Source organism: Leucoraja erinacea, chromosome 4 (assembly GCF_028641065.1).
Source record: "Leucoraja erinacea ecotype New England chromosome 4, Leri_hhj_1, whole genome shotgun sequence".
Taxonomy (NCBI): Eukaryota; Metazoa; Chordata; class Chondrichthyes; order Rajiformes; family Rajidae; genus Leucoraja; species Leucoraja erinaceus.
The window spans coordinates 6,028,482-6,050,598 of record NC_073380.1 but is presented as its reverse complement, the minus strand read 5'-3'; the positions used below and the strand labels follow the sequence as shown (position 1 = coordinate 6,050,598).

The 22,117-nt window shown below is 43.1% G+C and overlaps 1 protein-coding gene across 1 annotated transcript; it reads left to right on the top strand.

Moving 5' to 3' along the window:
- Positions 1-4,051: 4,051 nt before the first annotated feature.
- On the top strand, positions 4,052-21,849 carry pdp1 (pyruvate dehydrogenase phosphatase catalytic subunit 1). The gene is made up of 2 exons (XM_055633584.1): positions 4,052-4,106; positions 16,969-21,849. Exon 2 carries the CDS (start codon positions 17,018-17,020, stop codon positions 18,626-18,628), a length of 1,611 nt encoding a protein of 536 aa, XP_055489559.1. The 5' UTR covers positions 4,052-4,106; positions 16,969-17,017; the 3' UTR covers positions 18,629-21,849.
- The last annotated feature ends 268 nt before the right edge of the window (positions 21,850-22,117 follow it).

The window sequence follows — 22,117 nt, the reverse complement described above, 5'->3', positions numbered from 1 at the left end:
TACACTAAATGCCTCACCAACATCTTATACAACTGCTACATGACCTCCCAACTTCTGTACAATAACGAAACAGTAAAAATATTATTTATTTGGACTTTACTTCAGACTAGAGGTACAGTGTGGAAACAGGCCCTTCGGCCTACCGAGACTGCGCTGGTCAACGATCACCTCGTACCACTGACACGATCCGACACTCTGGGGAAAATTCACAATATTTACCACGCCAATTAACTTACAAATTAGTAGGTCTTTGGAGTGTGTGAGGAAACCGGAGCACCTGGAGGAAACCTACATGGAAACCTACCAGGAGAACGTACAGACAGCACCCGTGGACAGGATCAAACCCGGGTCTCTGGTGCTGTAAGGCAGCAACTCCGCCGCTGCACCACCGTGCTGCCCCCATGCTAGGTTTATCTCTACGTTTCTGAACATGGGCGAGGCTTAAACACTGCCGCAAATCTGATGGCCCATCAGAAAGTCTATCAGCAATTACCAACTGTAAGAAAGTCCAGGACTCCAATGTTTGCAAACATTTACAATCAATCCCACTGAATATCAGGCCAAACTTGAGGAGCCTGCTTCTTATGTTTTTATGGGACTTTCAAACCTCCTGACCATCACATGGGGAAATGCCGTATAATTATTGAAATGTTCTGGCAATATTTGGCTCTGGAGATGACATTGTCTGCTATTTAATAACACCAACCAGTTCAGTTACCTAAATTATCTAATGTACAAATTAATAAACACATTACATGCAAAAGTTGTGCATTATGCAAACTTTGAACTTCAGTTACCTTTCTAAATATAAAGACAAATGTAATATTATTTTTAGTACTAGTACTAACTCCAATGCTGTCCATATGAAGCTGTACAGTGAACCTGGCACGGTAAAGCTAAAGCTATGTGGCAGCACGGTGACATAGCTGGTAGAGCTGCATCCTCACAGCGCCTGAGACCCGGGTGCCATCCTGACCTCGGTGCTGTATATGTGGAGTTTGCACGTTCTCCCTTTGACTGTGTGGGTTTCCTCCGGGTGCTCTGGTTTCCTCCCACATCCCAAAGACATGCGGGTTTGCAGGCTAATTGGCTTCTGTAAATTGCCCCTTGTGTGTAAGGAGTGGATGAGAGAGTGAGATAAGATCGAACTAGTGTGATTTGGGGATCGATGGTCTGCATGGACTGGGTGGGCTTAAGGGCCCGTTTCCATTCAGTATCTTTGAATTAATCAAATCAGTTATCAATCTTACACTGTAGAGTTAACAGCAAATTGGAAGATAATTTGGATGTCTCTCGTAGCACAGGAATAGGGTATGGGCGACATCTATACCACGTACAGTAAGACCAAGAGCATCTTTACCTGATGACCAGCTTCTTGTATTTCATTGGTAGGGAGCGCCACTCCTGTCTCCACTGCCACACTGAAGGAGGGTTCCCATCCGGAACGCCACCTCTCCATATTCTCCAAGGATGCAGGCTGACCCGCTGAGTTACTCCATCACTCTATGTCCTTTTTTTGTAGTAAACTAGCATCTGCAGTTCCTTGTATCTAGATAGTGAGAATCTTTAACCCCCAGGGTGAAAATGTCAATTGCAAAAGGCATGGCATGGTGGTGGAGTGGTAGAGTTGCTGCCTTACAGTGCGAGAGACCCGGGTTCAATCCTGACTCTAGAGCTGTCTGTACAGAATTTGCATGTTCCCCCTGTGACCGCATGGGATTCTCTGTGTGCTCTGGTTCCCACCCACAATCCGCTTCAGCAAATTGTCCCGAGTGTGGAGGACATAGAACTATTTATGGGTAATCGTTGGCCGGTGTGGGCTTGGTGGGCCGAAGGACCTGTTTCCACGCTGTATCTCTAAAACTAAAAGTAAAGCGGGCATAGCTTTTATGTGAGAGGAGTAAAACATAGAGGAGATTTACGAAGGCAAGTTTTATTTTGACATGGAGTGTGGTAGATACCTGGAACGCACTGCCGGGTGAATTGGTGGCAGCAGACAAGACAGCAATGTTTCGGAGGATAGACACGAAATGCTGGAGTAACTCAGAGGGACAGACAGCATCTCTGAATAGAAGGAATGGGTGACGTTTCGTGTCGAGACCCTTCTTCAGACTGAGCGTCAGGGGAGGGGGAGGTTCAGGGATAAGGAAGTGTAAGAGATCAAAAGAGATGGAGATCAAGGAAAATGTAGAATAGACCAGTGTTAGCTAGGAGAATGTTTAGGGGGCACTTAGGCAGACACATTAATTTAGGGGGCACTTAGACAGACACACTAATAGGCAGAGGAATATATATATCAAAGTGTAGGTAGAAGCAGATTAAAATATTACCGGAACTAAAGATTGTCCACAGTGTCTGGAATCAATAAGAATTTCCACATCAGATATGACGTGAGTTAATCACTTGCTGAATTTAATCTGCGCAAGGTTGGCCAGTTTGTTGCACCCCTCTCCCCATGAACTATTTTCAGCACAGGCTTAATTTATTTGACACATGGAGTTGGTGGATGCATATGAAAACCTTAGATTCTGAAATAGTGCCACAGGATTAGAAAACTGTGAATGTAGACGCCTCCGGTTCGAAAAGGGAAGGAGGCAAAACGAGGACCTCATCTTTACTGTTGAGAAAACGTTAGAATTAATTATTAAGAAAGTAATAGAGCACATGTGGAAAATCATAATCTATTCAGAGGCAGTGTGACTTTATGAAGGGGAAGTTGTGTCTCATGAATGCGCTGGCGTATTTTGCATCTATTACAAACCCGCTGACTCCTACAGTTATCTCGACTGCACTTCTTCCCACCGCTTCCTGTAAAAACTCATATCCCCCTACTCCCAATTCCTCCATCTACGCCGCATCTGCGTCCAAGATGAGGTGTTCCATACCAGGACATCCGAGATGTGTCCATTCTTTAGGGTACTGGGTTCCCCTCTCCCATCACAGATGAGGCCTTCAGTCGTGTGTCTCGATCTGCTTTTTCTCCCCTCCCTCTAGTCACAACAGGGACAGAGTCCCCCTAGTTCTTACATTTCACCCCATCAGCCGTCGCATACAACACATAATCCTCTGACATTTTTGCCACATCCAATGGGATCCCAACACTACTCACATCTTCCCATCTCCACCCCTTTCCGCCTTCTTCAGAGACCGTTCCCTCCGCAACTCCCTGGTCAACTCGTCACTTCCCACCCAAACCACCCCCTCCCAGGTGCCTTCTCCTGTAACTGCAGGAGATGCAACACCTGTCCCTACACCTACTCCCTCGACTCTGTCCAGGGACCCCGACAGTCCTTTCAGGTTAGGCAGAGGTTCACTTGCACCTCCTCCAACTTCATCTACTATACCTGTTGTTCAGGATGTGGATCCATCGGCGAGACCAAACGTAGACTGTGCGATCGTTTCGCGGAACACCTTCGCCCAGTCAATCTGAACCTACCTCAAAATCAAAAGTCAATTTTATTCGTCACATGCACCCGAAGGTGCAGTGAAATTAATTTGAATTAATGAATCAGTTTGAAGATGTGTCGCGACCCGAAACGTCACCCATTCCTTCTCTCCAGAGATGCTGCCTGTCCCACTGAGTTACTCCAGTATTTTGTGTGTCTCTCTACATATACACACTGACAGGTCAGGGGTGTGAGCACCCCGACGCCCTGAGCATGGCCAATCACCGAGGACGGGTATCGCATGGCAACCAATGGGCGCCCGGTAAATGGGCCGGCGCCCTCTCAGACACCAATCACCGCAGACGGCCACCGCATGGCAACCAATGGGTGCGGGGCGGGTGAGCCGGTGCATCCAGCGCAGCCAATCACCGTCTATGGTCACCGCATGGCAACCAATGGGCGTGGGGTAGAGGAGCCGGCGCCTCCAGCGCAGCCAATCACCGCAGACGATCAGCGCATGGCAACCAATGGGCGCGGGGTAGAGGAACCGGCCCCTCCAGCGCAGCCAATCACCGTAGACGATCACCGCATGGCGACCAATGGGTGCGAGGCGGAGGCCGGAGAGCGGAGGGGCCCGGCGTCAATGTCAAACGGTCGCAGGGAGCGGGAGCGGGAGCGACGACGACGACGACGGGCGGTGGCGGTGGCGGCGGCGACCAGGTCGGTGCCGGGGAGGATGAGGGTTGTTCTTATCGACTGACGGGGGCTGGGGTGTGGGTGTGGGTGGGTCGGGCCGGTGGGCGGAGGTGAGGCGATGCGGTGCCGGCCTTACCGACTGTTTGTTTGGAGCTCCCGGGAGAGAGTGAGAGTGTGAGGTGATCGGTGATGGCGGTCTGTGGGTCTGTGGGCCTGTGGGTCGGTCGTTCTTCCCGGCGGCCGCTTTACCGAAGCTCCGGTAACAACGTGGACGGGTTTGGGGCCGCCCCGCCCCGCCCCGCCGGGCACCGGTACCGGACAGTGTGAGGTGACCGGTGGGGGTGGATGACCAGTGAGTCGGTCTCCGGCCTCCCCCCGAGCCACGCCGGCCGCTGAGCCCTTGGACCCAAAGATCCTCTATAATCTTTGCTAGGACCGGCCTCTCCCTCCCCACCCCCCCCGGGCGGAAGCGCTCTCTGTCCGGAAACCAGGGCGGTGTTGGCGGGAGGGTGGACAAGTCTTGCACTGAACACACTGTAGAGTGGTACTTGTGGACACAAAATACTGGAGTAATAACTCAGCGGGTCGGGCAGCATCTCACTTTAAATGCGTATTTCATATGTATCACTGAGTGGTTGTGTATAGTATACATTACAAGTCTGCAGTATACATTACAAGTCTGTAGTATACATTATTACAAGTTGTAACTATACAAGTCTATAGTATATATCCATTACAAGTTGTAACTATACATTACAAGCCTGAAGACTGACACAAAATACTGGAGTGATAACTCAGCGGGTCGGGCAGCATCTCACTTTAAATGCGTATTTAATATGTCTCCTAAGTGGTTGTGTATACTATACATTACAAGTCTGTAGTATACATTATTACAAGTTGTAACTATACACGTCTATAGTATATATCCATTACAAGTTGTAACTGTACATTACAAGCCTGAAGACAGACACAAAATACTGGAGTAATAACTCAGCGGGTCAGGCAGCATCTCAGTTTAAATGCGTAGCTAATATGTATCACTGAGTGTATCACTAAGTATTACTGTACACTACAAGTCTGAAGACATACACAAAATGCTGGTGTAACTCAGCGGGTCAGGCAGCATCTCAGTTTAAATGCGTATCTTAAGTGTTTATGTATAATGATACTTGTACTGAAGATAGACACAAAATGCCTGAGTAACTCAGCGGGTCAGGCAGCAGCTCAGTTTAATTGTGTGTCTAATATGTATGCATCTAAGTGCTTATGTGTAGTGATAAGTCTGAAGATGGGTCTCGACTCGCAACATCACCCATTCCTTCTCTCCAGAGATGCTGCCTGGCCAGCTGAGTTATTCCAGCATTTTGTGTCCTCCTTTGGTTTAAACCAGCATCTGCAGTTCTTTCCTACACGTGATAAGTATCACTATACATTACACGTCTGAAGATAGTCACAAAATTCTGAAGAGTAACTCAGCGAGTCAGGCAGCATCTCAGTTTAAATGCGTATCTTAAGTGTGCATTATGTATAGTGATACGTACTAAAGATAGATACAAAATACTGGGGTAACTCAGCGAGTCAGGCAGCATCTCACTTTAAATGCGTACATCTTAAATGCTTATGTAGAGTGAATCTTGTACTGAAGATAGACACAAAATGCTGGAGTAACTCAGCAGGACAGGCAGAATCTCTGGTGAAAAAGGAATAGGTGACGTTTCGGGTGGGGACCGGACTGTACTGCACATGAAACATGGGGATTTAATGCAACGCCAAGGACTGCAGTGGTTGCAGTTCCTTGCTGGAAATAGCACAGCAGTGAAACATCAATGTGTAGGAAGGAACTGCAGATGCTGGTTTAAACCGAAGATAGACACAAAATGCTGGAGTAACTCAGCGGGACAGGTAGCATCTCTGGAGAGAAGGAATGGGTGATGTTTCGGGTCGAGACCCTCCTTCAGACTGAAAGTTATGGGAAAGCGAAACGAGATAGAGATGCTGATGTAGAGAGATTAAAACGTGGTCGTAGGGTCAGAGAACAGGAGGAATCACAGCAGCGAGAGCAGTTGTTGCAGAAAATCAAGGGTGGACAGAAAGAGAGAGAGAGAGAGAGAGGGAAAGAGAGACAAACAAACACAGTCAATGTCTCGGCTCAAACATAAGAATACAGGAGACACAAGTGACCACCAGCTTCTTCCCAACAACCATCAGGCACTTGATCACTAACCACACTGACTTATACTATAGACTCTGTCCATAAGACATAGGAGCAGATTTAGGCCATTCGGCCCTTCCTGTCTACTTCGCTATTCAATTATGGCTGATCTATCTTTCCCCTCTCAACCACATTGTCTTCGCTCTGTAATCTTTGACGCCCTTATGAATCAAGAACCTATCAATCTATGCTTTAAACATACACAATGACTTGGCCTTCACTGCCGTCTGTTTCAATGAATTCCACAGATTCACCACCCTCTGACTAAATAAATTCCCCCTCATCACTATTCTAAAGGTACTGTCTTTGGTTGCACCAGGGACTTTGGGCTTTTTTGCAGGAACACTTATTTGTTGTTTTTTGTGCAGGTTTGTTATGCTGCTGCAAGAATTGTTTTTCTTCTATAATGCAGTATACATGGCACATAAACACTCTTGAACCTTACGCCAAACACAACATGCTGGAGTAACTCTGGGTCAGGTAGCATTTGTGGGCAGGTGATGTTTTGGGTCGGGATTCTTCTTCAGAGTGTGGGGGGGGGGGGGGGGGGAGAAAGCTGAAAAAAAAGGGTGGGACTAAGCCTGGCAAGTGAATGGTGGGTATAGATGAGGGGGGGTCTGAAGAAAGGTCTCGACCCGATACATCATTTACCCGTGTTCTCCAGGGATGATGCTTCCTGACCTGCTTAGTTACTCCAGCACTTTGTCCTTTTGTATAAATGGGGGGGGGGGGGGGGGAAGGAATAAGTCACAAGGGTATCAGAGAAGAGAGGTGGGTGCTCTGACTATCCAGAACCTGGGTTCAATTCTGACTACGGTGCTGTCTGTTAGTACGCTTGTACGTTCTCCCTGTGACCGGCGTAGGTTTTCTCCTGGTGCTCTGGTTTCCTCCCACATTCCAAAGACGGGCAGATTTGTAGATAAATTTACTTCTTTAAATTGTCTCTGGTGTGTAGGATAAAACTAGTTGAGGGGTGATCATTGGTCAGCACAGGCTCAGTGGGCCAAGGGACCAGTTTCCATGCTGTATCTCTAAACTTAAACTAAATCAGTTTTAAATGACTGTCCCCTCGCGTTATAACCTAGTCTCCTCCTTTGGATTCTTCCACCTCTGCAAACACATCAACATCTATCCTGTCATGTGATTTCAGGATCTCTTTATGTTTCGATAAAATCATCCCTTATTTTTCCATGCCCCAAAGAATACCGACCTGATTTATTTGGGACCATCCTAGGAGTTAGCCCGGTGAATTTTTTTTGGACCTCGTCCAGTGACAGTATGTCGTTTCTTAAATAAGGCAACCAAAACCGACCATCTCTGGAGCAACGGTGCACAATTTTAGCTAGGCACTGCATTAAACTGTTCCTTTATGACTTTAATTCTTAGTAAACATGATATTCGTGGTGAACAGTATGAATTGCAAAGGAGTTTAAAGCTCATAATTCGAATAGGGTTGTCTTTTTTGTAAAGAAATTCCTCCTTGGTGTGCGCCTGACTTCTGAGCAATTGAATCAAATTATTTTCATTGTATGCAAAAATATTTTTTAAGAATTAACTTTTTGAAACAAATCCCTTCTACGAACATATTGAGACACAGCATGCATGCATCCAAAGGACCGACTGTTTATTTACAAGGGATGTATCCAAAGTCTGCGCATTGATATCTTACTGAATGTCCACAGTACGGTTACAACACTGAAAAACATGAACATCATGTCTCTCTTGTTCAAATAGGTCACAATATGAATGCATATGTGGATACATAGGGAACAAAATCTGGAAGGCAGCAACTCTACTGCTACCCCACTATGCCGCCCTAAATTTCAGGACTGGTTTATGTAGGATTCAAACCCAAACTGAAGTCAATAGACAATAGGTGCAGGAGTAGGCCAATCGGCCCTTCGAGCCAGCACCGCCATTCAATGTGATCATGGCTGATCATCCCCAATCAGTACCCCGTTCCTGCCTTCTCCCCATATCCCCTGACTCTGCTATTTTTAAGAGCCCTATCTAGCTCTCTCTTAAAAGCATCCAGAGAACCTCCCTCTGAGGCAGAGAATTCCACAGACTCACCACTCCCTGTGAGAAAAAGTGTTTCCTCGTCTCCGTTCTAAATGGCTTACTCCTTATTCTTAAACTGTGGCCCCTGGTTCTGGACTTCCCCAACATCGGGAACATGTTTCCTGCCTCTACCGTGTCCAAACCCGTAACAATCTTATACGTTTCAATGAGACATCCTCTCATCCTTCCAAACTCCAGAGTGTACAAGCCCAGCTGCTCCATTCTCTCAGCATATGAAAGTCCCACCATCTCGGGAATTAACCTTGTAAACCTACGCTGCACTCCCTCAAAAGCAAGAATGTCCTTCCTCAAATTAAGGGACCAAAACTGCACACAATACTCCAAGTGTGGTCTCACTGGACATGGAAGTCCATTGGACAAGAAATGGACATAGAAGTCCATTTCTATGTTTGACTTGCTTGAATTTGGTGGAAATTACAGAAGTGGGCATTGCATTCAGCAAGTCAGGTATCATATGTCAAGAGAGAATGACAGGTTAACGTGCAAATCTTGACTAGAGTGACCGTTTCCAAATGGTCATTTAAGTTTAAGTAATTTTCACTTGTGCATGGTCAAGCAAGAAAGTCTGAGACTTGAGAAGAACTGGAGTGTTAGAGTATCCTAGCGGGTCTGGAGGATGTAGATGGGTGACGTTTCAGATCAGGAGCCTTCTCCAAACTTATTGTAGTGGGGGGGAGTGAATGTGAACCTCTTGTCTCACCTGGAAAAGCTGCTGGGGTCTCTGGATGGAGGAGAGGGAGGAGGTGTTAGGGCAGGCATTGTAACCCCTGTGGGTGCAGAGGGCTTGTGTAGCAAGGAACTGCAGATGCTGGTTTAAACTGAAGAAGGGTCTCAACCCGAAACATCACCCATTCCTTCTATCCAGCAATGCTGCCTGTGTCCCGCTGAGTTGCCCCAGCATTCTGTGTCTATCTTCGGTACAGAGATCTTGTTGATTCCAGTGTATATTTAGGCTTATGGATTAGCAGGCGAAGGAGATGTATTAACTATTTTGCTTCATTTTACAATTATATCTCGGTGTATTTTGGTTAACTTTTTACATTTAAATGTATTCGATCATTTTTATCAATTTTAACAGTTGTGTACTGTTTTTGAGAGTCGGAGAATTTTAAACTATTGCAGCTCTCAACAGGAGACACAGTGCACCTCTACCGTTCTCCTCTGTCAAAGCCTGTTAGTGACGGTATTAAGTGGCATTGCTCTCCACACTTCTAAACTCCAGAGGGTATAGACACAGGTTCCCCAATTGCTCTTCATAGGATCTTCCAGGAATCTGTTTTGTAACTTGCATTGCATTGAGTCCAAGGCCTAGTAGGTCTTTCCTAAAGTTCAGAGACACAAATTGCCAGTACAGATCATATTTTTTTATTCTAAACTCCTTAAAAGTTTGAAAGCTCGTACGAATAGGACAGGTTTAGAGGGATATGGGCCAAACACAGGCAGGTGAGACTAGTGCAGATGGGACATGTGTGGGCAAGTTGGGCCAAAGGGCCTGTTTCCACTCTGTATGACTTTAGTTGCACCTGTCCAAGACTATCTTATCTTTCCTTAAAAATTCGATCACATTAAAAAAAATACAATGTATTTAATGACCATCTATTGTTTTTTTAAGGCACTTAAACCCTCAGGGAAAAGTGATGAGCATCAGAACAAATCAAAAGTTGAAGAAAGTGTTAGATCAAAGGAAAAAATGCTTATTGTTTATGTAAAATCAAAAAAGCAGTGGTGAATGCCTGGAGCTTACAGCCAGGGGTGGTGGACGAAGCAGATATGATGGTGGTTTTTAAGATCTGCATGCCACAATTTTTAAAGTGGTGATTATCAAGATGGTGGATATGCAGATTGTCACTTTCCAAAAATATATAGATTCTTCAATAGTTCCCAAAGGTTAGAAGGAGCAAATATAATTCCACAGTCGACACAAAATGCTGGAGTAACTCAGCGGGACAGGCAGCATCTCGGGTGAGAATGAATGGATGACATTTTGGGTCAAGTCAAGTCAAGTTTATTTGTCACATACGCATACGAGATGTGCAGTGAAATGAAAGTGGCAATGCTCGCGGACTTTTGTGCAAAAGACAAACAACCAAACAAATTATAAACACAATCATAACACACATATTCTTTTACATAATAAATAATGGAAGGAAAAACGTTCTGCAGAGTTAGTCCCTGGTGAGATAGACGTTTACAGTCCGAATTGCCTCTGGGAAGAAACTCCTTCTCAACCTCTCCGTTCTCACCGCATGGCAACGAAGGCGTTTGCCTGACCGTAGCAGCTGGAACAGTCCGTTGCAGGGGTGGAAGTGGTCTCCCATGATTTTGTCGAGACCCTTCTTCAGGTTTCCAGCATTTTGTGTCTACCTTCAATTTAAATCAGCATCTGCAGTTCTTTCCTACAAATATAATTCCACTATTTAAGAGGACATAGGTTTAAGGTGAAGGGGAAAAGATTTAATAGGAATCTGAGGGATAACTTTTTTACAGAAAGGGTGGTGGGTGTATGGAACGAGCTGCCAGAGGAGGTAGTTGAGGCAGGGAAACATTTAGACAAGTACATGGATAGGACAGGTTTATAGGGATATGGGACAAATGCAGGCTGGTGCGACTAATGTAGATGAGACATGTTGGCCGGTCAGGGCAAGTTGGGCCCAAGGGCCTGTTTCCATGCTGTATGATTTCTAACGGTGGATGGAGAAAACAAGAAAGCATTGTCCAGTCGACCTGAAGCATTTGCTTTAATTATAGAATCATGATAAGATCACATCCGTAGCTCTCCTTTTCCAAGGAAAGTTGGAAATAGGCAGATTGTTTATGTGGAATGGTTGGACAGAGCAGGTATTTTACTTCCTAGAATATAGAAGAACGAAAAAACACCAGATTGAGACATGCAAGACACTGAGTGGCCTTGGAGAAGATGGATGTGGAGAGGATTTTTCCTCTTGTGGCTGAATCTTGAATTCGGAGTCACTTTTTAAAAATAAACGGTTGCTCAATTAAGACAGGTGATCCATTATTTTTTTGACATGAATTTTATAATCATAATAGTCATTTATTAGCCAAGTATGTTTTGCAACATATGAGGAATTTGATTTGCCATACAGTCATATCAATAAAGAGCAACAAGACACCCAAATAATATGTTAACATGGACATCCCACCACAGCGACTCCCCCACATTCCTCACTGTGACGGAAGGCAAAAAAGTTCAATCTTCTCTGCTTCTTTGTTCGGGAGATCGGACTGGGTCGGGGCTGGGCGAACCTCCTGCAGCTTGGAGCTTCCCGAAATCAGTGTCTACCCGAGACTGCGAGCTCCTCGATGGTGAAATCCGCAGGGCGCTGTTGGAGTGCTGATCCCAGGCAAGGGTATCACATGCTCCAATGGTAAGTCGACAGCCCCGTGGTGGGGCTCAAAGTCAGTCCCGAGCAAGGCCACCAGCTCCATGTTTGGCCGCAGAGAGACCGAAGATACGATCCGGAAAACAATCGCATCTCCTGCAAGGTAAGGGATTGAAAAAAGTTTCCCCCGGCCCCCTCCCCAACCCCACATAAAACAAACCAGAGAACATTAACACATACTTTTAAAACACACTAAAAATAACAGAAAAGACAGACAGACTGTTGGCGAAGTTGCTATCGCTGATGGCACCATTTCTTCAAAGGGTGGTGAAAGCAATGTCTTTGAATACTTTTAAGGTTGCTGTAGATAGATGATAGTGGATAGTTGAGATGGATGCAACAGACAGACTGAAATGTGGAGTTATGACTCATGAGACAAGACATTTATTCCTGCTCCCAATTTAGTTGTTCAGTTTTAAGTACATTGTAACGCACGTGCTTGTCCATTCCCGCAACTGGTCTGTTGTTGACCCTTTACAACATCCTCATAACTTCTTTTCCCACTTAATATTATCTTGCTAACAAGTTTAGAATATTATATTTGCTTTTGTTTCTTTCTTTTATCTCCACAGACTGCACTTGGGGCTTGATTGCACTTGGGGCTTTATTTCTGCCTTTGCACTTTATAGATTTTTGTTTTTGTTTTTGTATATTGATCTTTGTTTTAATTATGCCTACTGTTTGCATATCTGTTGTGTTGCTGCAAATAAGAATTTTGTTGTTCTGTTTTGAGATATAACAAACAAAAACTCTTGACTCTTGTCAACTGATGATGGATTATGAACAACTGAGGCCCAAGTAGCGATCCTTGAAGAATTCTATTAATTGCATCCTGTCAATTTTTTAAAACATTATAGCTTTATAAAATACAAAATCTATTGAGAATTTCTATTAATTTTTATTTGAGATTACAGACATCTGGATTTTATATTGGAAAATCAAAAAATAAATCCAGCAGATTCGTGAAATCCGGAAAATTATGGAAATACCCAATTAGTTCGGCTGCAGCTGAGGAAAGAGAATGTTTCCGAACAAAGACTCTTCATCAGAACTGAGAGGCTTCATAAGTTCTCGGAGCAGAATTAAGCCATTTGGTCCATCAAGTCAACAGCATTTAATCAGGGTTGATCTATCTTTCTCTCTCAACCCCACTCTCCTACCTTCTTCCCATAACCCCAGACACCCGTACTAATCAAAGCTTCTTTTGTCTCCTACCCAGTTCTGAAAAAGGGTCTTCAAAACATTTAGTGATGTGTCACTGATCGACTGACCCACTGCAAATTTCCAGCATCTTCCGTTTTTATTTTACCTGCAATTTTTTTGCTTTCTAATTATTTATTCCAATTGCCTTCTGCATATTATTTGATGCTAATTCGGTATTCTGAGCCCCACGAGATCCAATCATGTAGTTTCTGAAAATCTAAATACATTGTACCCGTATGTACCATTTTCATCCTAGTCATTTTGCTATCAAAAAAAAGTAATAGATTTGTCGGACATGATTTCCCTTTTGTAACCGTGTTAATTCTGACTGATTGTATTATTATTTTTGCTACTGCATTCCCAAAAAATATGTTCTAAATTTTCCAACGGATGTCAGGCTATAGTTCATATTATGAATACATGAGTTAATACAGAAGGCATTCTAAACTGTAGAATATCATGGAAGATCTGTATCAATGGATCTACCGATTCTATTCCACTCTTGAAATGCTAGCAATCGGCGCAAAGGAGGTCAGCTTTTAATCTTATTATTTATAAAAGAACGTTAAACAGGCCCCTTCTCTAGCTGTTATTAAGTCACTCCTGAAGACATATCTATTCTCCATGGCCTTTGTCGACCAGTGAGGTGTTAAATTGTTTATTAACTTTATTTGCTTCGTTTTGCTGCGTGGTTCGTACTCGTGTTTTATGTTTTTTAATTTATTGTTTGGATTTTTGTATGTAATTTATGCGCCTCGTGTTAGTTATATGTTCTGTTGTTCTGCCTGTTTTATGATGTCTTGCTTGTTTTCTTTTTTCTGTACAGCACTTTGGTCAGCTTTGGTTATTTTTAAGGTGCTTAACAAATAAAGTTATTATTATTATTATTATAAACAAGTTGCACAAAATGGTTCAATGATGTGCTTGTATAAACAGGACACTTAACATCTTTTGCATCCGCAATATTAACCATATAACCATATAACAATTACATCACGGAAACAGGCCATCTCGACCCTTCTAGTCCTTGCCGAACACGTATTCTCCCCTAGTCCCATATACCTGCGCTCAGACCACCCTCAATTCCTTTCCCGTCCATATAACTATCCAATTTATTTTTAAATGATAAAAACGAACCTGCCTCCACCACCTTCACTGGAAGCTCATTCCACACAGCCACCACTCTCTGAGTAAAGAAGTTCCCCCTCATGTTACCCCTAAACTTCTGTCCCTTAATTCTCGTCATGTCCCCTTGTTTGAATCTTCCCTACTCTCAGTGGGAAAGGTTTATCCACGTCAACTCTGTCTATCCCTCTCATCATTTTAAAGACCTCTATCAAGTCCCCGCTTAACCTTCTGCGCTCCAAAGAATAAAGCCCTAACTTGTTCAACCTTTCTCTGTAACTTAGTTGCTGAAACCCAGGCAACATTCTAGTGAATCTCCTCTGTACTCTCTCTATTTTGTTGAGATCCTTCCTATAATTAGGCGACCAAAATTGTACAACATACTCCAGAATAGGCCTCACCAATGCCTTGTACAATTTTAACATTACATCCCAACTTCTATACTCAATGCTCTGATTTATGAAGGCCAGCACACCAAAAGCTTTCTTTACCACCCTATCTACATGAGATTCCACTTTCAGGGAGCTGAAGAATTATTGAAGTTGATATTATTGAATTATTGAATAACTGAAGCACAGTTATTCCCAGATCCCTCTGTTCACCTGTATTCTTCAATTCCCTACCATTTACCATGTACGTCCTATTTTGATTTGTACTGCCAAGATGTAGCACCTCACACTTATCAGCATTAAACTCCATCTGCCATCTTTCAGCCCACTCTTCCAACTGGCATAAATCTCTCTGCAGACTTTGAAAATCTACTTCATTATCCACAACCCCACCTATCTTGGTATCATCTGCATACTTACTAATCGAATTTACCACACCATCATCCAGATCATTGATGTACATGACAAACCACAGTGGACCCAACACAGATCTCTGTGGCACTCCACTGGTCACTGGCCTCCAACCTGACAAACAACCATCCATCCTTGCTCTCTGGCATCTCCCATTCAGCCACTGTTGGATCCATCTTGCTACTCCACCATTAATACCCAACAATTGAACCTTCTTAACCAATCTTCCGTGAGGAACTTTGTCAAAGGCCTTACTGAAGTCCATATATACAACATCCACTGCTTTACCCTCATCAATTTCCCGAGTAACCTCTTCAAAAAATTCAAGAAGATTAGTCAAACATGACCTTCCAGGCACAAATCCATGTTGACTGTTCCTAATCAGACCCTGTTTATCCAGATGCTTATATATATTATCTCTAAGTATCCTTTCCATTAATTTGCCCACCACTGACATCAAACTAACAGATCTATAATTGCTAGGTTTACTCTTAGACCCCTTTTTAAACAATGGAACAACATGCGCAGTATGCCAATCCTCCGGCACTATTCCCGTTTCTAATGACATTTGAAATATTTCTGTCATAGCCCCTGCTATTTCTACACTAACTTCCCTCAATGTCCTAGGGAATATCCTGTCCGGACCTGGAGACTTATCCACTTTTATATTTCTCAATAGTGTCAGTACTTCCTCTTCTTTGAATCTCATAGTTTCAATAGCTACTCTTACTTGTTTCCCTTACCTCACAGAATTCAATATCCTTCTCCTTGGTGAATACCGAGGAAAATAAATTGTTCAATATCTCCCCCATCTCTTTTGGCTCTGCAGATAGCTGTCCACTCTGACTCTCTAATGGACCAATTTTATCCCTCGTTATCCTTTTGCTATTAATATAGCTGTAGAAACCCTTTGGATTTACTTTCACCTTACTAGCCAACGCAACCTCATATCTTCTTTTAGCTTTTCTAATTTCTTTCTCAAGATTCTTTTTACATTCTTTATAATCCTCAAGCACCTCATTTACTCCATGCTGCCTATAATTATTGTAGATCTCTCTCTTTTCCGAACCAAGTGTCCAATTTCCCTTGAAAACCATGGCTCTTTCCAATTTTTACTATTTCCCTTCAACCGAACAGGGACATAAAGATTCTGTACTCTTAAAATTTCACCTTTAAATGTCCTCCATTTCTCTTCCACATCTTTCCCATCAAACAAACTGTCCCAATTTACTCCTTTTAAATCCTTTCGCATCTCCTCAGTTAGCCTTTCTCCAATCAAAAATCTCAACCCTAGGTCCAGTTCTGACCCTCTCCATAATTATATTGAAACTAATGGTATTGTGATCACTGGTCCCGAACTGTTCCCCAACGCATACCTCTGCCACCTGACCCGTCTCATTTCCTAACAGGAGGTCCAGCACCGCCCCTTCTCTAGTAGGTACTTCTATGTATTGCTGCAAAAAACTATCCTGCACACATTTTACAAACTCCAACCCATCCAGCCCATTTACAGAATGTGTTTCCCAGTCTATGTGTGGAAAATTGAAATCTCCCACAATCACTATCTTGTGCTTACTACTAATATCTGCAATCTCCTTACATATTTGCTCTTCCAATTCTCGCTCCCCATTTGGGGGTCTATAATACACCCCTATAAGTGTTGCTACCCCTTTCCCATTTCTCAGTTCCACCCAAATAGCCTCCCTAGATGAGCCCTCTAATCTATCCTGCCAAAGCACTGCTGTAATATCTTCCCTGATAAGCAATGCAACACCTCCACCTCTTGCCCCTCCAATTCTATCACACCTGAAACAACGAAATCCTGGAATCTTTAGTTTCCAATCACAGCCCTCCTGCAACCATGTTTCACTGATCGCCACAACATCATACTTCCAGGTGTCAATCCAGGCTTCTTTTTTTTAAAGTGCAGTCTCTTGGTTAATTTTTAAATGTGAGAGAAATGGTTTTCATAGCATTAGTATTTTCACTCATGCACATTTGGGTAATGGCTTTATGTGAGGTACAATAAAGGAATAATTTTTATTCTCTTTTTTTAAACATAGGAAATACTGGAAAGTTTCAGCTCCATGTGTTCCAACATAGCCGGATGAAATGTTGGTGCCAATGCAGCTCGTGTATCCAGCGCTAAGAAACAGAGAGGCACGCCGAGTGTGTGCCACAGTTTGCCACCATTGCAGCCTCCAAAACTGTCTCTCTACTCAAACTGGCCGACATACATCAGGCAGATCCCTGCTGAAGGCTTTTCCGAGTCCCTTCCTCGGATCATGCAACCCGGTGATCCATTTGAGGAATTACAGGGCCACGGTTGCGCAGTTTTACAGCCTCACCCCTCCTCAGGTGAACAGCATCTTGAAGGCGAATGAGTACAGTTTCAAGGTACCAGAATTTGATGGGAAGAACGTCAGCCCTGTCCTGGGTTTCGACACGAACCAGTTACCATCCAATTCTCCAGTTGAAGATCGGAGATGTGCGGCCACGTGCTTGCAGTCCCGAGGCATGCTGTTGGGCGTGATAGACGGACACGCAGGGTGTGCCTGTGCACAGGGGGTTAGTGAACGACTCTTTTACTATATCGCCGTTTCTCTGTTACATCATAAGACCCTGTTGGAAATAGAGAATGCAGTGGACAATGGCCGGGTTGTGTTGCCGCTTTTACAATGGCACAAACACCCCAATGATTACTTCAGTAAGGAGGCTTCAAAAATGTACTTTGATAGTCTGAGAACCTACTGGCAGGAGTTATTAGATCTCCACACAGAGGAAACGCACGATACAGTGGAAGCGCTGATAAATTCCTTCAAGAGACTTGATAGCGATATGTCGTTGGAAGCTCAAGTTCCCAACGATAACTCTTTTCTGAATTACTGGCAGTTGCAAGTGGCATTTTCGGGCGCGACGGCCTGCGTGGCGCACATAGACGGAGTAGACTTGTACATTGCCAATACTGGCGACAGCAGGGCGGTGCTGGGTGTTCAGGAGGAGGATGGAAGCTGGTCTGCACTAACGCTCTCCAACGACCATAATGCACAAAATGAGAGCGAGGTTGAAAGGGTTAAATCTGAACACCCGAAATCTGAAGCAAAAACCGTCGTCAAACAGGAACGCTTGCTGAGCTTGCTAATGCCGTTTAGAGCATTTGGAGATGTTAAGTTCAAATGGAGCATTGAGCTGCAAAAGCGGGTACTTGAGTCTGGCCCAGAGCTATTGCATGAAAATGAATGTACAAAATTTATCCCACCTAATTACCACACTCCCCCGTACCTAACAGCTCAACCTGAAGTCACTCACCATAAATTACGGCCTCAGGATAAATTCCTTGTATTGGCCACAGATGGACTGTGGGAAATATTGCACAGACAGGAGGTTGTGAGAATAGTTGGGGAACACCTAACTGGTGTCCACCTCCAGCAGCCTATTACTGTGGCGGGCTACAAAGTGAGCCTTGGTCAGATGCACGAACTGTTAATGGAGAGAAGAGCTCGTGTTTCATCCGCATTTGAGGATCAAAATTCTGCAACTCATCTCATACGGCATGCCGTTGGTCACAATGAGTTTGGGGCCATCGATCATCAGAGGTTGTCAAAAATGCTGAGTCTTCCTGAAGATCTGGCACGAATGTACAGAGATGATATAACTGTTACGGTGGCGCAGTTTAATTCTCACGTTATCAATACACATTACAAGCATAATTCAGAAAGCTAAAGTTCATGCTGTCAAGTGTTCAAATGCAAAGGATGAATAGAGTGTGCTTAAGATTTTACTTTGAGTTTAAGCATCTGAGCAATTTGGTAATTATTTATAAACTTTTGGAGTCTAGAAGCCAGAACTAGGTAGTGGCTGTTCATATTTATAGGTTATTTCAAAAGTTATGGACGATTATAAGCTGACTGCTTATTATTAAATATTCAGCTCTGTATGAAATTCAAATTAGTTTGAGTGTAATCAGGCACAATTAAATTTTAATTATGATGATGTTAATGGCCTGATTTGTGTAAGAGTACGAAATGTGGAGCGTGGAAATGGAACAGTTACTGTTTGCTTGCCTGTTTATTTCAGTTTAGATATCTTTATTCGTTGATTTGAACTTAAATATAATTGCAAGTTGATTTGAGGTAGCCTCTGAAGGGTGCTCTGCCGTTTAAACTTATCCGTAATAATTATTCATGCCATCTTTAGACTTTTGTTTTGAAGCGTTCAGTTCAGCATATTATGTCAAGGACAGCCACTGACCCTGCAGAAAATTATGATATCTACCAAACCTTTTTGTGGGAAGATATGTATAATTTGGAACTTTACAGTGGTATATTGAAAATAATGTCCTTTTTTTTTCAAACTAACGTCCCAAGATTTAGCATAAATTTAATAGGGGAATAAGACGAGGAAGTCTCTAAATATTGTTTTATGTTCAGTAATTTGAATCTTATTATGCCCAGAAAAACAAAGTTATTAAATATTTACCCAAGTTTTGTCACAGATACTGCCCTCTGATATGTATCTGGCATATTAGATTCCAAGCACTTTGTTTTATAATTTTGCAGGCAAATGCAAGAATGGATATAAGATTGGAGTCCATTTTTTATAAAATGTATATTCCAAATCTCGGGAACTGGATTGAGATTTTGACAGTGAACATTCTTGTTTGAATGATCAGGTGTGCTATGTTACAAATTTGCTACTGTCGATTGCCATCGATGCAGTAAGATCAGTTATAAACTAAATCACAACTGTGAAGCACGTTAAACTATGTTAACTGTAAGTGCTCTGAAAAGTAGACTCTGAAATAAGAGAAAATAATGCACATTTGAATTCTGCTTCAGCTGGTGTCTTAAATTTGTTAGTTCTGACAAATATTTTCATATCATTTATAAGTACTCACCTAGGAAATGTTTAAAATCAGAGATCCTGAAAGGAATAGATATTGTTTGGTTTACATTTGTCATTTCCAGGTAATCTATGATTGACTTTTACTATCCAAGCTATTAAATAAGGCAAATGTAATTTTTTTTAAAGCCATGGTTAAATAGTTCTTGTTGCAGACTGCATTGAATTTGTACTATAAAACCAGTGAAAATGTGTATAATAAAGATTTTGTTTTAAGAGGAAATAATTAACTAGACAAACTATGCAACAAAGCTGCTGTCATGTTAAAATCATTTAAAATAGATTAATTTGTATCTGGTACTGCATGTCTACATCTTGATGTAGGAGTGGGCACTAGATTAAATATGATTGTCTTTCAGACAGAAAACACATAAGGAAATGCATGATTGGGCTGTTTATTTATTCTATAGCTGCTGTCACAGTTGTGTCAAGAACAAATGGGAGCATTGATTTCTAAAGTGAATGGATAGGTTAATGGATACCCAGTAGTTTCACACTGCCACTCTCACCCACTGGCAGACTTGTCTGGTTCTGAGGAGTGGAAGATGTACAGAGGCATTAGTTTGTTCAATGTGCAATGACCTCACACACAGTTTGCATACACACATGTGTGATTTCCCTCTCTGACCAATTCACTTTCACTGCAAAAATAAACCATTGATTAGTTCAGAGATATAGCATGGAAACTGGCCCTTCAGCCCGCTGAGTCCGCTCCGACCAGCGATTCCGGCACATTGACACTATCCTACACACACACCAGGGATAATTTACAAATTTACACTTATTCCAGCCAATTAACCTACAAATCTGTACGTCTTTGGAGTGTGGTAGGAATCCAAAGATCCCAGAGAAAACCCCCGCGGTCACGGGGAGAACGTTCAACTCCGTCCAGACAGCACGTGTAGTCGGAATCGAACTTGGGCCTCGGGCGCTGCAAGTGCTGTAAGGCAGCAACTCTACCGCTGCGCCACCGTGCCCTATAATGCAAGTCATGGGGAGAACGTACAAGCTCCATATAGACAACACCCGTAGTCAGGATCGAACCATTGTCTCTGCTGCTATAAGGCAGCAACTCTACCGCAGCACCACCGTGCCACCCAAAGTGCATTGATGCCAATCTTCCCTCATTACTGATTACTTTGTCAGCTTCTGTTCACGTTCAGGCCTTGAATGCCTAATTGCATCTAGGTAATCAGCACTGGATTCTGTTTGAAGTGCCATCTGTTCAGAGTATAGTACAATTATAAATCCATCTACTGTCCATTATAACATTGGCTATACAATTCAGCATTCTGATTGCTATTCTGACTACAATTAATAAGGAAGCAACTCAAACCGCGAATGTATGTTTCCTTGTTAATACATGTGGCACACTGTCCATTATCTAGTTTAGTTCAGAGATGCAGCATGGAAACTGGCCCTTTGGCACACTGACTGTGAGCAGACTAGCAATCCCCCAAACACTAGCACTATCCTACACACTAGGGATAATTTACAATTCGTAGTGAAGCCAAATTAATCTGCAAACCTGTACGTCTTTGGAGTGTGAGAGGAAACTGGAGCACGCGGAGAAAACCCACATTGGTAATTGGGAGACAGACAGCACCCATAGTCCGGATCTAACCCGGGTCTCTGGTGCTGTAAGGTAGCAACGCCGACCCAGGATCCTACACTGACAGACTGGCTGACTGGATCTGTGAAACTCTGAGTATACTGGAACTCTAGATTTTCCTTTTAGTTAACACTCGCTATAAAAGTCTTCCTTTATTTTATTTTGCATAACACTTCACATGTATTCTGCATTGGTCAACCTTATGAGACAATCTAACTCATTGGAACCATATGTAAAATAGTGATTTCATCATGTTTCTCCGAGGAAGTACCTATCTGTTAACTGTTGAAAGGTTTCGTAGCATCATTGCACAATGTACTGACAACTGAAAAAAAATACTGCACTGCATGTGGATTTTGCATTCGCTTAGTGAAAATAAATCTATTGATTATTGTTCTTCAGTGTTTTCAATAAATACTCAAAAGTACAATGCTTGTTTGTATTTTATTTAAATGTTAATAGAGTGATACAGCATGGAAACAGGCCTTTCGGCCCAACTTGCCCACACCGGCCAACATGTCCCAGCTACATTAGTCCCACCTGCCCGCGTTTGACCCATATCCCTCCAAACATGTCATACCATGTCCCTGTCTCTTATATATTCTCTAAAATATTCAGCAGTTATCTTAGCACTAAAATCTCTCTTAATCCTGTCTTGTATTAGTTCTGGCTTCACCAGTGAAGGACAAAATATAATA

Coding starts and splice junctions, on each gene's coding strand:
- pdp1 (XM_055633584.1), top strand. CDS start 17,018: ATGTTGGTGCCAATGCAGCTCGTGTATCCAGCGCTAAGAAACAGAGAG.